Source organism: Cydia fagiglandana, chromosome 17 (assembly GCF_963556715.1).
Source record: "Cydia fagiglandana chromosome 17, ilCydFagi1.1, whole genome shotgun sequence".
NCBI lineage: Eukaryota > Metazoa > Arthropoda > Insecta > Lepidoptera > Tortricidae > Cydia > Cydia fagiglandana.
This window is the reverse complement of record NC_085948.1, coordinates 13,749,023-13,768,568: the sequence shown is the minus strand read 5'-3', so window position 1 is coordinate 13,768,568 and position 19,546 is coordinate 13,749,023. Positions and strand designations below refer to the sequence as shown.

Genomic DNA, 19,546 nt, shown 5'->3' with positions numbered 1-19,546 from the left:
TTTGTTTAGGTTCAAGCATTGGCAAAGGACGAGCACGTGATGCAATCGACGGCAGACAACGTACTGGCAACGAAGAAGCGCATCGAGTACGGCGTCCACCAGATCCTGGTTGAAGTGGGAGAGCTGGTCCGCGCGCAGGGCTCACGGCTGAACAAATCTGTTAGCGACAGGTAGAAACGTCTTATCCCTCTTTCATCTTATGATGCATCCAAAGGGCCTACCGCGAAATTTCGTTGTCTGCCCTGAGGCAAACAAACGTACGAACACGAACGTAACGAAGTGGTTCGCGGTAGGCCTTCAGAAAGTTAAGTATAAGAGACTGTTTGTTTCTAAATAAATAAAAATAAATAATAGGCGAATGCGCCGCTAGCACGCCATTCGCGAATCGCTTGCGCACTGCACTCGCGCTACGATTTGTATTATGGAATGCATAATGCTAAAAATATTATGGAATGGAGAGAATGCACATATTCGTGGTGCGTTCACCAGATCTAGGCGGACCTTTGTTATTAACTACCACTTTTCAACATTTTCTTCGTGAAAGTACACAATTATCTTATTTTGTACTCGACTCGGAGTTTATCTCTTTGTTACCTTTGCCCTTTCTCTGTTAAAATTCTAACAGTCAGAAGATGATGTTTAATCGATGCTTGCTCAAATCAAATGAGCAAAGATAGGCAGGTAGGTAGGTAGGTGAGAGAGTCAAATATAGGTACCTACCAATCCTACAATCCCTTACCTTTCGAGTGCGTAGAACTCTAATAAATTAAACATATGACGGTGTCGATCAATATTAATCCTTTATTAAACTTACAGATTTGACAGCATAGAGCTGAAGATGATCGAGAACCATGCAGCAGCCCTGAGTAACACCAGCGCCAAGATAGAATCGGAAATGTCGCAAGTGTGGCGGCAGATCGGCGTCATGTACCAGCAGATGACCGCCAACCAGCGGTCGTTGGATAAACTCACTGTAAGTGTGTGTCCCCTTCCCTACCCTACCCTACCCTTCGGTTAGGTACCTACCCATCGTTAGAACATCTTCAAAAGTGGGAAAAGTTAAGTAAGGCGTGTAAGTAAAATAAATAGTAACATTGAAAAACTATAGCCAAGTGCGAGTCGGAGTCGCGCACGAAGGGTTCCGTACCATTACGCAAAAAACTATAAATAAAATCACGTTTGTTGTATGGGAGCCCCACTTAAATATTTATTTTAAACAACAGAAATACATCATTGAAAATTTCAAATGTCGATCACGGTTCATGAGTTACAGTCTGGTGACAGACAGACGGACGGACAGCGGAGTCTTGGAAATAGAGTCCCGTTTGTACCCTTTTGGTACGGAACCCTAAAAATTTAAGCCGAGCCGGCAGCCGAGTTTAGCTAGGTCGTCTAAGGTGTATGTAAATAACCCTTTCAGCTCACACAAACCTTAGTCATTTACATCCGTCGACAAAAAACGTTATCACCTAAGAACGCGGCTAACATGTTTTACATGTTACAAGAACCCTAACGTTGCGTTTATTTACTACCATCAAACCTAAAGTCCATAATGCGTTGTTAACAATATAAGTAACGTAGTAACTAACACTCGTCATTACGCGCAGAACAAACAGTTGCCGCATATTTTATTCATGGGGCTTTAGCAATGGAAAAACACTTTATGAGGCGTAAACCCGCTAATTTAGGGTTCTTGCACACTTATCAATCTTCTGTCTGGCGTGTTCACCCGCCGTCTTGGCGTCGGCGACGTGTCGCGACGTCGTGCTTGCGATCAAGCAACAGTTATTTCATTAGCGCGACCAACCTGCAATATGTTCTGTTTGCGACATAGCTGCAACTGCAACGATAGTCTGAACGTCAAATCTGTAAAAGCCCTGCCTGTAAAAGCCGCATTTAAGACTCTTAGGGCTGATTTAGACGGCGCGTTAACTCGCATGCGATTTTAGTTACATTGCGGACTGTTGGTTACGTCCAATTCAACCGACCGATCAAAACCCGCAATGTAATGAAACTCGCATGAGAGTTCGCGCATCGTCTAAATGAGCCCTCATGGTGTTATGATGCTGATGGAGGTGGAGGAGCAATAAAAATGATTTTTGAAATAAACATACCTTTGAAGTTAACCTTTGAGAGTAGGTGTACGCGCATTGTAGACGACATCTGTGCGTTAACCTTTAATTCTATTATAAATCCTTATTCCCACAGGAGCAGACCGACCAGTATGTAAATACTACCGCCACGACATTGGACGGCATGAAAGGAAAGGTAATCAATTATAGACTTTATAGCTTTAGAAATAACGACCATTAAAACGTCCATTAATCTAATTGTTTTCTATAAAACACACATTCATAACAGCTCAATATGGACAGGCGACAACGATTGCGAGTTGGCCATGGAAGCGAGATTCTAAATGGGTCATCCTATACAGTAGTATACAGGATGGTACAAAAATACGTTTACAAAATTTTTTGCTGCGGCATATTGTTGATAGTTTTAACAAACGTTTGCGTTTGTTAGCGGAAGCAGTTATAAAGTTGACCCAAAATTTTTTTATTAAGCTATGAGCTTCATCACATATGTTCCTTGAGTAATTCTAAGCATTTCAAGCCTGGGAGCCAATAAGAAATGTGTGTCTACTCGGATTTGTAATGGATTCAAACTTTCAACCCCTTTTTAACCCTGTTAGGGGATGAATTTTACAAAACGCTGAAATTACTTTTCCTGTCTTTTAATAATATCCCCAAATACAAAGATTCAAGTCCCGCGTTCGAAAATTTTTTTGATATCCATACAAACTTTCAACTCCTTTTTCACCACCTTAGGGGATGAATTTTCAAAAACGCTGAAATTAGTTTTCTTGTATTTTAATAATATATCGTTTTACGAAGTTTCAAATTCCTAGCTTAAAATAAAACTTGAACCCCATACAAACTTTGATCCCCTTTTTAACCCCCTTAGGGGTTGAATTTCTCAAAATCGCTTCTTATCTCTTGTACACTTTATAAATGTAATCTAGTGTGCAAATTTCAACTTTCTATCTTTTGTAGTTTCGGCTCCGCGTAGCAAAAATCTCCAACCAAATTTTTCACCTTTTTACGTTTTTCTTGTAAAATTACTATGAAATTGAAAAAACAAATATCAGCAATGAATTCTACGTCTTTGGTTTATACGAAAATGATACCAAACTTGCCCTAGTACCCACCAGGATCAGAGTAGATTTTTTTTAAAGATGACGGATGGCGGCCGTCTTTGTACCCCACCCTCCCCCCCACTTCACGCTAGAAATGCTTAGAATTACTCAAATATCAGATGTGATGAAGCTCATAGCTTAATAAAATTTTTTTGGGTCATGTATGGCAGCGTTACATAACTGACTCCAGTATGTGTATCAAAAGCTAATTCTCCATTAGCTTTTGATACAGGGTTATTTTAAAGATAAATTTTTGTTTATGTTAAATGATTGTAGTTATAATTTTTTTGACATTTCGTAAATGATGTGATGCGTAAGGGTGGTATTCCATCTGTCCAATATCTTTGTTTTCGTAATTTTGGGCCAGCCTGTAAGTTTTAAGAATTTTCACAGATCTTTCTATGGCGGAAACTGTGTAACTCATCTTTCTGTCGATGTCGATGTCGATTTTGACAACCAGCCGGCCTAGCCAAGGGTACAATCGCTATCGCTTCGACAACGAAAAGTATTATGTCTCTCTATCACTCTTCCGTATTAGCGCGACAGTGACAGTTGCGTTTCGATCGCTACGAAGCGTAAGCGATTGGCATCTTGGCTACGCGGCCAGTCTGGCCGAGTGGGTAGTGACCCTGCCTGTGAAGCCGATGGTCCTGGGTTCGAATCCCAGTAAGGGCATTTATTTGTGTGATGACACAGATATTTGTTCCTGAGTCATGGTTGTTTTCTATGTATTTATATATTATATATATCGTTGTCTGAGTACCCACAACACAAGCCTTCTTGAGCTTACTGTGGGACTTAGTCAATCTGTGTAAGAATGTAATATTTATTTATTATATCAGTAATATGTACCGATTTTACGCATGATATCTTGATTATTTTGACTTTTGACTCAGGTGAGCACAATCACGACGCGGATGACAGAAGTGAACGATAACCTGAATTACCTGCTGGGGAGGTTATCCCTGGTCACCCAGGAGTTCGGGCAGATCAAGACGGGGCTCGGAGACGCGCTCGACAAGCTCAAGGACAGTATGGACACGGTGCAGACTAAAGTTAAGCTTGAAGGTATGTATGACTCTTGCTAATTTTGCGTAGGTGACGGGCGTGACGGCATAGGTGGAGCTGGGGGCCGATCTTTGAATTTCGAGCGTTCGATTTCGTCACTCGAAAATCGGTGGAAAACAGCGAACAATTTTTTTAAATACGAGCGATAGAAATTGTGATTAGATTGGTATTGACCACTCGTTTTCAATTCTATTAGTAGAATTTAAATGCCGGGTACTGGAGATATTATTGAACGAAATACACGAAATCGAGTGGTCGTAATTGAAAAATCGGCCCCCAGGCACTTTCCCCAAAATTGGGGCGGAACTGATGTACTTTTAGCTACCTGTAGCAAAGCGACGAAATCTCGGAGTGAGCCACGCCTGACCCAGGGCCTTAGAATTTGACCATGCGACAAAAAAAAAACTAGAATTTAACCATAACCCATGACTATAAATTAAGCTGGATCGTCTGAACTGCCTGCTACTGGGTAAATTTATATATCCATAAGTGTCAAAGTTTCTGCACTATAATTTGACGAGCTGAGAAAAACTATCCTTCCGTAATTGCACGCGGTGTTTTACGTACTATTTGTAGGGACTTTCCTCACAATAGAGTGTTGTTCGCTCCGCGGATTTTCAATATAGATGATGGTAGAAATTCCTTATAAAGGATCATAGACCATTACAATCCTATAATAAGTATTGCGTGATCTGGTTAAGTACTAACCTTTATTTCTACTTTAAACTTGTATATATATATATATATATATATATATATATATATATATTGTATTGTATTGTATGTATGCTAGTATGTATTTTATGTATTTTATTCGATAATATTATTTATGTATTTTATGAGTTGACAATACGTTAGTTTACTTTTTCTAAATATTACTGTACATCCCGTAAGTTTGTCTATCTGACCTGACTGGAGTTTTCCTCTCATCTAATCGAAGGTTAGCTGGAAGAGATCCCTTATAGGGATAAGTTCGCCTTTGTACTTCCATTACTGTAATTTATTTTTGTAAACCTGTGTTGTGTACAATAAAGTGATTACTACTACTACTACTACTATTACATTTCAATATCTATGACAGGGCTGATTTAGACGGCGCGCGAACTCGCATGCGATTTTAGTTAATACATTGCGGACTGTTGGTTACGTTCAATTCAACCGACCAATCAAAACCCGCAATGTAATAAAACTCGCATCGTCTAAATGAGCCCTTACGCTAATAAATATTGCATCATCCACAGACGCCGGCCCCGGACCCCACAACATCACCAGCGCGGAGATGGCGCCGTGAGCACCGAAGATGCCAAATATATAGTGTAGTGTAGCCTTAACAACAACTAACCCAATGTAAAGGTGCTCTTATACCTGCCAGAACCCAGTTTTAAAAGCTACAAGTTTACGGGCGTTTGACACACGTATGATGAGCGGCATTTTGGTCAGTTTTGCCATTTTACACCTGTAAAATTGTAACTTGTAGGTTTATAAAATGCGCCCCAGGAATAGTAATATAACCTGTAATACAAGCGGAAGTCTCTTTCTAACAAATAGAGATGAAAAGAAACTTCGCTGTGTATGTGATGTTGTGAAGCATTTATAAAACTGTAAAGCACCTTGGAGATGTTTACATTAGGCTGACAGTAGGCAAGCAGCCGGCTGTTAGTGATTACGCAGCGTACTACGTAGGCGAACAAAACGCGAACGCGAAGCCAAGCGATGCGGCGCGGGGTGAATCAATCCTTTGATACCTATAGAAGGTTCTACGTGGGCGATCTCGTTGCGAACGCGAACGCCTTGGGCCCGCCGCGTCTCGTCGCGTTCGCGAGTTGTTCGCTTACATAAGACGCAGCGTTAGATACTGTTGGGACATGTGGCCTAATGTAAACATGCCGCAATACGACTGAATTTAACTTAGCAATAAATAAAACTCATGTTTTAACTTTTGCAAATATTTAATCTCTTTCATAATTGTGGATCTATATATTTATATTGTACAAGTAATATGATACAATTACATTTGATTGCGACAGAATTCTGACGTCACTGAGTGAGCACGATACCAGCAAGTAGTGACCGATCGCTGTACAATCATACAATATTGATATAATAATTGATCTTAAATAATATACACACAAATTATTTGTCTCCCTTCTTGGTTATTTTATTAATCATGATTACAACCTCGTTTCCTATGTGCAATAAATATATTAATTATCAAATTAATGATACTGATTAAATAATTAGATAAAATTCGTGCCCTTATAGTGAATTTGTTACGCTTTATAATATATTTGAAATTGTGAAACACTCATTGCATCATACACAGGAGGACAAATAAATGGCATTTATGAAAGGGACTGCACAATTGCACACGGTTGCAAAACATTAGGTCCTCAAAAGGAACACAATGGAATCTAAATTTTGCGACCACTTAAAAGGTAACACTAGCACATTCGTTGTCACTGAACAGCCTAAACTGGGACAATCTATAAGCTATATAATGAACAACAAAAACAACGGTGTCCCGAGGAGAAACACTTAACGATAAAACAAACGAGAGTTACAACTACGCGAGCCAGTCGCTATTCTTCATTGGAAAACTTCTACTTAGGATATTTATTATCTTTACTATTTTTGATACTATAACAAAGCTGAAACTAAACGTTAATAGTTTCGTGACAAAAATAAATCGAGTATATTACAAGAGGCAAATCTTCAATGGCAGTGGCTTATCTAACACTCATACACGAATAGCACTTGAAACGTTTTTACACGTGAACAGTATGTACACTGATTAATGCTCATTGTACATTATATTAATGCAAAAAATATTTACATCCCTTACTTAATTATGTATTAAAAAGCACTTAACCTTCCCTTAGCCCACTCCCCGAATCTATCAAAAGAGAAAAACTTAGGTATTACAAAGAATACGAATCATGAAAAACCGTAGAATATGCGAAAATATGAAATCGTCAAACAGCACAAGTGAAGTATATAAAGATACCCTTTACAACTAATAACACAAGCTCAAAGCTTTGTTTATAACGATTAAAAAAAACTACTTTAATAAGATAAACAAGTTTAAAAATAACCGGTTTAGTCGATAATATAATGGTGAGTCTAAAAGGCCGAGTATGAACGTACAAGCTGCCTAAGTGAGGTAAGTCTAAGGTCCGTGAGACCGGTCATGTCCGAGACATCTAACTTTGTACACGCGGTATCAAAACGTCTAAGCGGCGCCGCTCAGTGCCTTACACCGTAACCTACTATTTATAATTTATTAACTCCTAACTAAGTCTCATGTGTAAAATTGTGCCACACAAGCGCCGTTGGGACATGTAAAGCGGAATGCGAAACGGAATGTACAGAACTGAGATCGTTCCCGGAACGTTTTCGAAAGCAATCGATCCTCACTACACTATCTAGTCTTACGACCGCTTTGCTCTAAATAGCGCAGGAGTTCCCAACAGTAGGGGCGTATCGCGATTAGAGCATGCAATGTCAGTCTCGGGAAAGGTTTCAAATTTCCCGGGATTGGGTCAGGACCAGTTCCGAGAATTCCCGGGAATGCGGGAAATTTCGGGAAAATTAATAAAGTTAACATTTTGATTGAAATTATTATAACCAAATGATTAGTTAATATTTCTATTAGTTTTTAAACTAAATCATACTTAACGGTTGATATTTCGACTAAAATATACCTATCTATAATGTCAATATTCAAATTCAGACGTTTTTTAAGAATCAACTAACTAAGTAACTAATACGGCTCAACAACCCAAAGAGGGTCTTGGCCTCCGAAACGAAAGCACGCCACTTTTCCCGATCCTGCACCGTTTCCTGCCAATTATCGGCTTAAAGCTGACGCAGATCTGCTTCCACACTGTCTCCCCAGTGGTACTTGGGCCGACCTACCGGGCGGCCACCAGTCGGTCTTCCCAGGTATGCCCTCTTGGTAGCCCGATCCTCTCCTATTCTTAATAGGTGACCGAACCAGCGAAGTCTGTGGGATTTCGTTTCGCCGATAATATTGGGTCCAGCCACCAACTCCTCGATTTCGGGGTTCTCCCGTATCCTCCACGTGCCGTTGTCTCTTTTGATAGGTCCCAGGATCTTGCGAAAGATCTTTTTTTCCGCTACGAGGAGCTGACTTTCCTCTTTTTGTGTTAGTGTTCAGGCCTCGCACCCATACATAAGGATTGGTCGGATAGCGGTCTTATATATCCTTAACTTAGTATTTCTGCTGAGAAGCCTGGACATCAACACTTTATGGAGGGCTGCGCTGCATCGCATGGCGTTTTAGATGCGAATATTGATCTCCTCCTATTCCCAACATGGAGACTTCCGCGCTGAACTCGTGTATTTTTGTAGCGCTTCATGTATTCAGTTTTTGACTGGTTAATCCTGTGACCTATCCTAGGGGCCTCTCGCTCCAAGACACTGGCTGCCTGTACTACTTCATCGCGGCTTTCCCCTAATAAAGCCAGGTCGTCCGCGTACCCTATCACTTTGTGCTTGCCGCTCAATTCCAGCCTTATGTCCAACGTTAACACTTTTCGGATAACATGTTCAAGGGCTAAGTTGAAGAGCATGGGTGATAAGGCATCTCCCTGCTTTAGACCGGTCATCACCTTGAATTCCTCGGTGAGCTCACCGCCTACCCTGACACGCATCCTACACTCTTTTGTTGCTGTACTACTAGTTTTCTAGGGATATTAAAATTTACAAGAATGGCATACGGAGCGTCCCTATCTATGCTGTCATAGGCCTTAGTGAAGTCCAAAAACAAAAAGTGAACGCTTTGGGCGTACTCCCACTTCTTCTTCATAATCTCTTTGAGCAAGGAAATCTGGTCCGTCGTGCTGCGGTTTCTGCGGAAACCACATTGGTAATCCCCAAGGATTCTTTCAGAATATGGTTCCAGCCTCTTGATCATTTTCTTTTTTTTTTTTATGAATGGGCTTACTCATGGCCACAGAATAGCCGAGGCGTAGACGTGGCCTACGATGGAGCGAGCTCGCCCAGAAGGTGCCTGTTCACTCTTGATTTGAAGGTTGCCGGGTTATAAGAACACGGAAATATAGACGCCGGCAAGGAATTCCATTCCTTGGCAGTGCGCATAAGGAAAGTAGAAGCAAAGCGCTACGTAGAGCATTACGTTGGACAAAACTTTCTACGCTGTAGTGAGTAAAGCGACTCCTCGATAGTTTGAGCATCTCTTTTTCGAGCCATTTTTGTGGACTGGACAGATGACACTGACTGTAAATAACTGATCGCATCTAAACTCTGTCACTTAAACTGGATCTTAATCTGTTACAAATGTAACCAGTCGAAGAAAACGTACTCATATACCATTGCTCTGTTGAACAAAGTATTGTATTAGGAAAAAAAAATATATACATATATATATGTACAACATAATTTTGGCTTGTAGCCAATTCGCAATTAGACATAAATCGATATAACATAACATTTATAAATTTCCCGAAATTTCGATATTTTCCCGGGAATTTTGTCTCCAGTTCCGATACTGGCTGAAAGTGCCCGTTCCCGGGAATTCTCGAGAAAAATCAGTCTCGGGAATTCCCGGGAGCATGCCCTAATCGCGATGGCACGGGTGACGCCGAGAATTTTGACAATCACGAATTCTCGTAGATTTTCTCGGTTTTTTGGCCACCGCAAAATCTAAAGGGGGCACAAAAAATCTCGTCGTCAGGACGGGTACGACGCAGATAAAGTTGGGAACCCCTGCTCTAGTGAGAGGCCTAAAATGGATTCTCAGACCTCTTATAGTATAAATTACCTTATTTAAGTAACATAGACGTGGCCGGATAAGGTGATACCGAATACCCTAATACCGAATCAGGAACAGAGGCGTGATCCCAACCACTTACCGAGCTCTACCGCGATGGAACTTACATAGGAAGACATACAACTATACACATGCGTCTTTTATACACGTTGCCAAATAAAACTTTAATTTATTACGTACATATTGTAAGTGAAAATATAATCGTTCGCAATTAAAGACAAGAGTGTAGAGCAAGCCGGTCGATGTCACGTAACGTCGACTCAAACGATTAGATGACCACCCCATAAATCCGAGGCACTTACATGATCTTAAGATAATGATATACAACTACACCTAGGAGTACTGAAGGTTAGCTCATTGTCGCCCCGAAGGACCCGTTGATACAACGGGCGTGACACATTTAAAGCTATGGACTCGTTTCACGTACTAGTATAGACTATCCTAACACGGAGAGAGAAGGGAGCTATCGTAGACGCACACTTAACTAGATAACCTACCGCAGCTCTTACATTACGGGACCGACGACGACGCGTCGGCCCGGTACGTTACATACAAAATTGGTATAGTAAAATGAGTGTCCGACTTCATAAAAATGCCTAACGTGCGGTCATGTTAAAAAATATAGTGTCTCCCGGTGAACTTGGAAAATATTGAACGAGTGCAGGAGTGAAAAGTCAATCGATACAAACCGTCCCCGCCCTTATCTCAGTAAGATTAGCGGTAAAAGTGGGTGCCACATCAACCATCTCAACAATGGAACCTACGGCGCGGGCCGTGCCAGCTATGTACATATCGACAAGTCGCAACAACAAAACAACAATTAGTTAAAACCGTCCGGCGGCCGCCGCGGCCTGCCCGGGGCCCGCCGAGATCATTCAATTCCTATAAAAGCTATATTACACGCGCGGGCCTCCGCGGCGTCGGCCGCGGCGAGCCCGGGGACAAATATTAATCTTATGTACATATTGTCGCGTATCTCTTCGTCTACGACTGGTCGCCGTTTACCTCCTGGTCTTGGACGAGACGCGCTCGTGCGAGTGCGAGTGCGTGTGGGGGGTCGCGCCCCCCCCCCGCTCCTAACTGGAGCACGACGCCGGCGACGCGGCCGACAGCGGCGAGTCCCGGGGGCAGCCCGACAGCGTCACCACCACCTGCGGATAAGAGGCTGTACTCGCATCATACAAACAAAACAAACATTGTTAACACTACATCGGATCTCGCTTGAACATTGACGTGGAATGTGGTTTGAGCGTTCTACTTCTACCATTTGGATATCAGTGATGCACTATTTGCACTCTTGACTCTTCAATAACAACATAGTGGTTACAATCTTCATACCAGACGATTCGGATTTACAGATAATATTTTTGTAGCAAATACAAACTTCATTATTTTCTCTGATTCCTAACTTAAGAAACACACCTAGCTATAGTCCGTTTTTTTTAGCATTAGAAAGAACTTCGCAGAAGTAAGCTTGTGGTTCCAAATCTGGCACTTTTAGCGGTAATAATTTGAAGTAAATTATATGTATTGACCATGTTACATTAGATAATTCAATAATTATTAACAATTAAAGAGCCTGATAAAAACTGCACGCTTGCTTCTGTGGAGTTCTTTCTAATGCTAAAAAAAACGAACTATAGCTTGCAACTCAAAATTTTATTGCAACAGATTACAAATGACATCATGCTACCCCTTATATTGATTACTGATACACTGGTAGTAAGATTTCTGACTTATCAGATTTTTTTCGCAAATAATAAATAAATAATAATAAATAAATAAATATTATAGGACATTTTACACAAATTAACTAAGCCCCACGGTAAGCTCAAGAAGGCTTGTGTTGTGGATACTCAGACAACGATATATGTAATATATAAATACTTAAATATATAGAAAACAACCATGACTCAGGAACAAATATCTGTATCATCATACAAATAAATGTCCTTACCAGGATTCGAACCCGGGACCATCGGCTTCATAGGCAGGGTCACTACCCACTAGGCCAGACCGGTCGTCATAATAACTCGAAATAAGATACATTTGATATACAAAGATATATAGATACATATGATTTGAGATACAGTCTCAGGGATCTCTAAAGGATCAAATGCTCTCTATAATTTATTGTTCAATAAGAAAATATGAAACATTAAGTCACAGCACAATACAGTAGTAAACAAAAGCAACTAAAACTAATTTAAAACAAAAATGCTGTGAGAGCTACGTATTAATAATTTACACATTCCGACTCCAGAAATGACAAGTTTTTTTCACATATGATCATTTCCCATACTTTATTTTTAATACTTATTAGAGTTATTTTTTGTTAGCAAGATAAAGTATTGAATTGCTAAGCCCAAAAATAATCAATACAGTATAGCCAATGACATTTTAATTGAGATTGATTTCTCAACGTAAATTTGAACGAAAGCCTAATACTTGGTGCAAGGTTTCTTAGTAACATTAACTAATTCAATCAATATTTTAATAAGTTAGTAGGTACCTAGTCTGTGTTCTTATACTATCATCGCCCAAACATAAGTGAGAAATAAAAGCATACTCCGTGCGTAAATGCATTCCTACTCTGTCAAAAAAAAGAGGTAGTAAATGTAAAAGATTTGTACCTTTCGACTGCCCGCGTGATTCCGATGCTCACACAGCCATACACCCTGCCATGTGCCCAGGTTTAGTTTCCCGTCCGTGATGGGAATTGTGAGAGAGGAACCCAAGAAGCACGCTTTCACATGAGCCGGCTGTGGGACAACACATTCTCTTTTTAGTTACTAAAATTCCAATAAAATGAGACCGGACGTTTTTTGACACTATAGAGAGTTTTTGTTAAATAGAGAGAAATTAATTAAATATCAAAGTAAACCAATTACAGGCAACAATTTCAACGTTATAGTGACACGTTATACCAAGTGACTTTATAATTGGAGTTTACACTGTACATGAATAATTATTCTATACATTCACTTATTCGACAAAATATGTGGCCTGGTAGCCCTTATTTACACCTGGTCTGATACGATGAGAGTTGATTACAGTTAAATGACAATTTTATCACATGTCACTAGAATTCATTAAGTAACCAAATCTCAATCTCTCGGTTGCAAAAGAGTAAGGTTAAATCACCAGTAAAATTATCGTCGTTTAAACTGTATCGTGACATAATATCTTAATGGTTAATTAATTGGGTTACGATTTCTCGTAACACATCTTTAAAGTATCATAGGATTCATCAGGACACATCTATTGAGCTTTCATAAAAAAAATTGGTTTTGTTTTTGCCTTTTATCATCAGATTTGGCCTACTAATAAACAAGGTCACAATGATAAGAAAGTTGATAATATCACAGCATATCAACAATATAATTGAAGCCAGAGGTTTTGCTTATAATTATGTTTGATAGCTGATAAGAGATCACAGCAATGCATACGCATATGCTATGGGTCACCTTCAAGACTCACAAATTAGCAAACAAGTGACAATTCAAAAGGTATAAACAAACAGCTGACACTCTGAGAATGTTCTAAGTTTGAATTGTCAGCATAGAAGGGTAGATCAAAACAAAATGTTTAATGACAAGTGTGGATTATTACCATATCGTCAGGGCCCTCGCAGGAGTGGCGGTACGGCAGTCCCTCGGGCACGATTTTGTTGAGCATCATCTCCATGTCGTCTCGTACGTCTGGGTCCCAGCTTTCATTTAACGCGAGACTCGCCGAAGTGTGCATAACTGAAAACAACGTGCCCTCTCGTCAGCCGGTTTACATACGTTACGCATTTTGACATTTCACGCACTGTCCTACTACTATAGTCATATGACCACTGCGTTATCGACGTTGATGCAAATTTCATTACTTTTATTGTAAACCAAAAATCGCGCGAGATTAAAATGTAGGGCAAATTGACAAGTGGGAGGGGGTGCAGCAATGTAGAAGTAGGAGCGACGTCTTAGCGTATAGTGGTACTCACTCTGGATGTGGCAGAGTCCGATGGCGAAGAGCGACAACTCGGGCACCTGCTTGAGGATCTCCTCGGTGACGAGGTGCACGCCCCGGTGCTGCGGCCTCAAGTTCAGCTTCCGTTGAAACCACGCGGACCCGATCTGAAGTCCTCGGTTCGAGGCCATGTTTAATTTTTCAAACGCTACAGAATGACCGCAAGAACGCAACCGATATTACACAACATCACTTAATAAAACCTTTACACGAATTGACCCACAATTATCATAAAAGATTCATCTTCGATCTTTAAATAGTAATAAATATAGCGGAGGTTATAGGACAGATTCGACACCCTATTTTCTGCGGGAAGGTGAAACAGTCGTTAAACGAAAGAGAAACAAAATCGAATAGTTGCCAGCAAAAAAAATATCAGCAGTCCAATACGAATTTCATTCATAAATTCCAATAGGACATTGCAAGTTTTATCAACCCTGGCTACTATTTTCTAATTAAACTTTTGTGTATTGTTAATATGAATTAGTTTAATTATATGAACTGTTTAATTACATCTAATTAACTATCATACAAAAGCAAATGTTCATACGTTTACATCAAAATAGGCTTAATTTTTTATGATAATATAATATAGATAATGCATTTATTTCAAACTTTATTCTTTTATAATTTAATGTATATTCAAAGAAACGAGTAAATATTTAGATTACAATTTTTCAGGTTATATTTTCTTTAATTTTGTAACGATGCTATACACTTCAGTTCTAGCAACACTAATATCCAATTCACCCTTATAGTTAGCGGGAAATTTGAAATAGTTCAACGAGAATCACGCCCTAACTCAAATAATAACGCGTTAAATATTTAATAAAAACAAATGCACAAGGGGCAGCGAGTAACATTAATGAACTGTTATTTGAACAAACGTTACACGGAATCTATGTGTTGAGTCAAAACTAATTTACGGGAGTGCCGGGGGTTGATAGCGTAATACAAGGTGTGGCAAACCACTCCTAGGAATAGAGACAATTAGTCTTTATTCCGAGTGAACCGTTTAGCGGACGCGACGTATTCATACGTTTTTATTGTATATATTTGTTGATAAAGACATAAAATAACCACAATGGAGATTGGAGAGAAGATCTTCGCGGGTATGGAGGAACCGCAATGGCTGGAGCAGAAAGTTATGGGGGAACTGAAGCTTTGGCACATTATGTTCATTTGTTTAGGCGTGGTGACAGTTATGAGTACGTATGGTTTAATTAATTACATTTTTGACACATTCAAGCGCGGATTATTTGAAAGAGCTAAATCCGCTAAATATCTTTCGTAAATAGTTAAATTACACCTATTAATTTCTTTTCAAGTACCTAAAAATCATGGTAACCGTCACCATCAGTCCCCAGACATTCATTTCTGCTATATTTACTATTTAGATTGTTACCCATAACTAAAAACTCTAAGCAAACTGTCTCTTTTTAAAACTCGTATCTCAATAGTGAATGTATAGTGAGATACGAGCTTTCGATGCTTAGCTTACGAAGTTTGGCTGTCAACAATAGTTGATATCAATATGTCACTCCTTCGTCAGTCGTGATGGTGTGCTGCTGCTTCCGGTTCCGGATTCCCCGCACGAAGCAGCAGATAGAGGCGGACTACCAGCGGCGGAAGATAACCGCCAAGTTCCGGCACCAGCTCGAGACCATTCAGGACAACAACATGGACGCCATGTCGCTCACTGACGGTATTTTTATCGGCGCTTCATATGTGACGTCCCACGGGTAAAGGAACCTTATGGCGGTTGGCGCTTATGCTCTAGTTTCCTACAAATATTACGACATCGATATTTAGCCGTATTATTTAGTATGGAGACGGCCGCTAAATGACGGCACCGCTATCCTAGGAAAACCGAACTTTACGCTATTATTAACGCCGCTCCAATATTATTGCGGCACTATGTGACGTAAGTGCCAGCCCCCATAAGGTACCTTTTACCGTGGAACGTCACATATAAATCATTCCCATTCTTTCCCATTAGTATGGCATGGCGCCCCCGCCTCATGTATGGCGGTGCCTATGTCACAGAATAAATAATAATACTAGTTACAGAAGACTCACTCTCTAACAAAACGGGTCTGTTACGATCAGGACAGATATGACCGCTAGGTGGCTACAGCGCCACGCGCGGCTTATGGCTAGCCACAAAAAACGGATGTACTTTGAGCTACCTGTAGCAAAGCGACGAAATCGCGGAGTGAGCCACGCCTGCTCATGTATGGTACTTAAAAGTTAGGAAAATTATTGTTTTATTTGTTTGGATTGAAATGTTCACGGCTGGCTGGCTATATAAAAAAAGATATAACTAGGGTAGCTATAGGTACTTACGATACAAACTGATACTCTTCCGCTGTATACTTACTCTGGTTTAGGACAATTTTATGCTACTTTTATTAGTTTACCTACACTTAATTAGTGTGCAGCCGAGATAAGAGCCTAACTTGGTACTGAGTCACAGTAAACCAATACTTATACCAACACTTCTGTTTTCACTAAAGGAAAAGTTATAATTTCAAAATGACAGGGTTCTAAGTCATTCAACCAAGGCAAGACAAGGGAAGTGTTTGTCAACCGGAGCGGCCATCCACAGAGAACCAACGAGCTACGTGACCTTGATTCAGTACGCAAGTTTGTTTACTTAGGATCACAAATTAGCGATGACGGGGACTGTGATCAGGAGATAGTCAGGCGAGGTCAGATGGCAAAAGCAGCAGTGAAGCGACTTGAGAAGATCTGGAGGAACCGAGGAATTAACCGCAAAACAAAGATAAAGCTCATGCATACCCTAATCTTCTCAATCTTCCTGTATGCTTCCGAGACTTGGACACTGAAAGCCCGGGCACTTAGAAGGATAGACGCGTTCGAGATGTGGTGCTGGCGCAGAATGCTGAATATATCTTGGACTGAACGCCGCACAAACGAGTCTATCTTAAAGGAGCTCAATATCACCACAAGGCTATCCACCATCTGTACCCAAAGAGTCCTCAAATTCTTCGGCCACACAGTCAGACGCGGCACGGATACGCTAGAAAGGTGCATTATTACCGGGAGTGTCGACGGACGAAGGAGTAGAGGGCGTGCACCCAGTAGATGGTCAGATGTGGTACAAAATATTACCCAGACTTCGCTCCAGGCAACAATGCAGATGGCCGAAGATCGAGAGGCCTGGAGAGCAGTGGTAGGAAGAATAACCCATAGGAGTCACGTCCCTCAGACATGAGGTCACGACCACGAAGAAGAAGAAGAAGTCATTCTACCATAGATTTTTGGTTGATAAGATCGTGCTCCCGAGTTTAACAACTGAAGAAGATGGCGCTGTATAGGAATTGTTCATTATTACATTGCAATACGGTCTTCGGACACTGCAAAAGAGAAACAGGAAGTTTGTTATTTCTCTGTCGCTCATATCCTCCTAAAGCCCAGTCATACAAAAGAAAAATCCAAATATTGCCATTGAAATTAGAACCTATAGTGTAGGAAATAGAGTTGATTTTGGCATGTTGGAAAATTGAACGAAATAAAGCAAAAACGACTCTGTTCCAATTGAATAGGATTTAAATTTCATCAAACTGAAGAGGTACTATAGGTAGGATCTTGGGCCTTAGGAGGATATGTCAACAGTGTGAAAATTAACCACAATTCGAAGAAAATTGCCTGCAGTAAGTTGAATGCCGAAAGTTCTGCCCAGCACGGAGGTATGCAGACAAAAACCAGCAATCAAATTGTACAGACATTCAGTACTTTATACCTACAGGTATCTAAACAAATATTGCAATTATTCTGACTTAGAAAAGCAGACGTATAATGTTATCTCATCACCGCTATCTTTATTTGCTCTAGAATCTAGATAAGTTAGAATAAATGAAGTTACCTTGCGTTGTCTGATTGTCAGCGTTGGAGTTGCTTCACGAGAAGAAGGAGAAATCTAAACCTATGGATAAATTGGATAACAACGGGTCACAGCAGAGCTCGGTCGTTTCGCCGCAGCAAAGTAAGTCTCATTCATGTATTATTAAGGTTGAATATTTAGTCTTGCGTTAAACCTAGAAAACTCTGCAGATTTTGACAGCACACGCAGTGCAGGTGTTATTTTAAACATCAGACTTCTATGAAATGATGAGTCAAAATCTCTGCAGACTTTTCTTGGTCTAACTTTAGCTAGGATAAGGGATAGTTTAGGCCGCCCACTGCATTAGGTATACTTTTGACTTATTAACTGTCAATTTAGTATCTGAGATCTACCCGTAAGGGCCCCCCCACATCTGGCGTCTTTCGAGCGTCGACGTCTACAATTCTATGGCCGACGTCGACGCAACTGCGCAGCGACGTCATTTTCCATAGCGCTGGACCGACGCCGACAGACGCCGACGCTCGAAAGACGCCAGATGTGGGGGGGGGCCTAAAAACACAGTTTACGGGGGATATCGCTCAAATACGGTGATAATAAATGTACAGTCAAAGTATTAGGATATCGCCACGGACAAACTGCCAAAAATATGTATATACGACCTTATTGCCCATACATTAAGGTAGAGTGTTCTGTGTACATATTTTTGTACCTTGCCTGTAACCTAGATATACATTCTAAGTATTTCGTAACCCAAACTTGCTAAACTGTGTGTTTTCAAGCCAGACAATTTTTGCCATGGTACAGTCGACGTCAAATATATGTTTACACTTTTCGCCTTATTACAAAGGAGTAAGGTGCAAAAGTGTAAACATATCTCTGACGTCGCCTGTACTAAGGAGTATCTTCTTCTTCCAGTGCCATATCCTACCGGAGGTCGGCTATCATGAGGGCTATACGAACTTTAGACACAGCTGCGCGGAATAATGAGCGTGTGCTCTGTTTGAACATGGTTTGAACCATTTTCGAAGATTTTTGATCCATGAGTTACGTCTTCTTCCGGATGATCTTCTCCCTTAGATCTTTCCTTGTATAATGAGTTGAAGTTGGACGCGTATAGGCAATGTTGAATAAGTTTTCAGTACTTACAACACTAGTGCGACCACCGTTTTATTACCACTCTACAAACAGGTTCGCTGGACGCGGCGTTCCCCGAGGGGCAGCCGCAGAAGCCCGAGCCGCAGGTGGCGGGGCTCAGCTTCGTGAAGTTCGCCACCAAGGTCAGCCACCTCGCCAAGCTGGGGGGCGGCAAGGCGCCGGCGGAGCCGCCCGCGCCAAACAAGATGGACTTTTAAACCTACTTATATACACCCTGCAATAATATATTAAACAACGAAGGCCACAATAGTACATTACAAGTGCGAAAAATAGAAAATTCGAAACGAGTGGCGATAAATTAAAACAAGGCCGAAGGGAGTGTTATAAATCGACACCAGTTGCTAATTACCTATTCGCACATGTATCGTATGTGGTATCGTACAAAGTTTTACAGTACACATGGACTTTTAAATTCGAAACAGTTACGTAATGT

The 19,546-nt window shown here is 40.7% G+C and overlaps 3 protein-coding genes across 4 annotated transcripts in view; 2 read left to right on the top strand and 1 right to left on the bottom strand.

Annotated features, from left to right (window-relative positions):
* The window catches only part of LOC134672585 (putative leucine-rich repeat-containing protein DDB_G0290503), a 33,020-nt gene extending 26,608 nt beyond the window's left edge, over window positions 1-6,412 (top strand). For both annotated transcript variants that reach the window (XM_063530531.1, XM_063530530.1), the window contains exons 8-12: window positions 10-170; window positions 817-973; window positions 2,209-2,268; window positions 4,093-4,264; window positions 5,506-6,412. In XM_063530531.1, the coding sequence (XP_063386601.1) occupies window positions 10-170; window positions 817-973; window positions 2,209-2,268; window positions 4,093-4,264; window positions 5,506-5,555 (600 nt within the window). In that variant the 3' untranslated portion in view covers window positions 5,556-6,412. The remainder of the gene's footprint in view (window positions 1-9; window positions 171-816; window positions 974-2,208; window positions 2,269-4,092; window positions 4,265-5,505) is intronic.
* Window positions 6,195-14,467, bottom strand: LOC134672610 (UPF0047 protein YjbQ). The gene is made up of 4 exons (XM_063530565.1): window positions 14,065-14,467; window positions 13,689-13,825; window positions 12,710-12,838; window positions 6,195-11,227 (listed from the first exon to the last, which is right to left on the bottom strand). The coding sequence occupies exons 1-4, from the start codon at window positions 14,219-14,221 to the stop codon at window positions 11,153-11,155; spliced, it is 498 nt and encodes a 165-aa protein (XP_063386635.1). The 5' UTR covers window positions 14,222-14,467; the 3' UTR covers window positions 6,195-11,152.
* A 330-nt stretch (window positions 14,468-14,797) lies between these two features.
* Window positions 14,798-19,319, top strand: LOC134672609 (transmembrane inner ear expressed protein). Its single transcript, XM_063530564.1, has 4 exons — window positions 14,798-15,298; window positions 15,643-15,795; window positions 18,001-18,099; window positions 19,147-19,319. Exons 1-4 carry the CDS (start codon window positions 15,175-15,177, stop codon window positions 19,308-19,310), a joined length of 540 nt encoding a protein of 179 aa, XP_063386634.1. The 5' UTR covers window positions 14,798-15,174; the 3' UTR covers window positions 19,311-19,319.
* The last annotated feature ends 227 nt before the right edge of the window (window positions 19,320-19,546 follow it).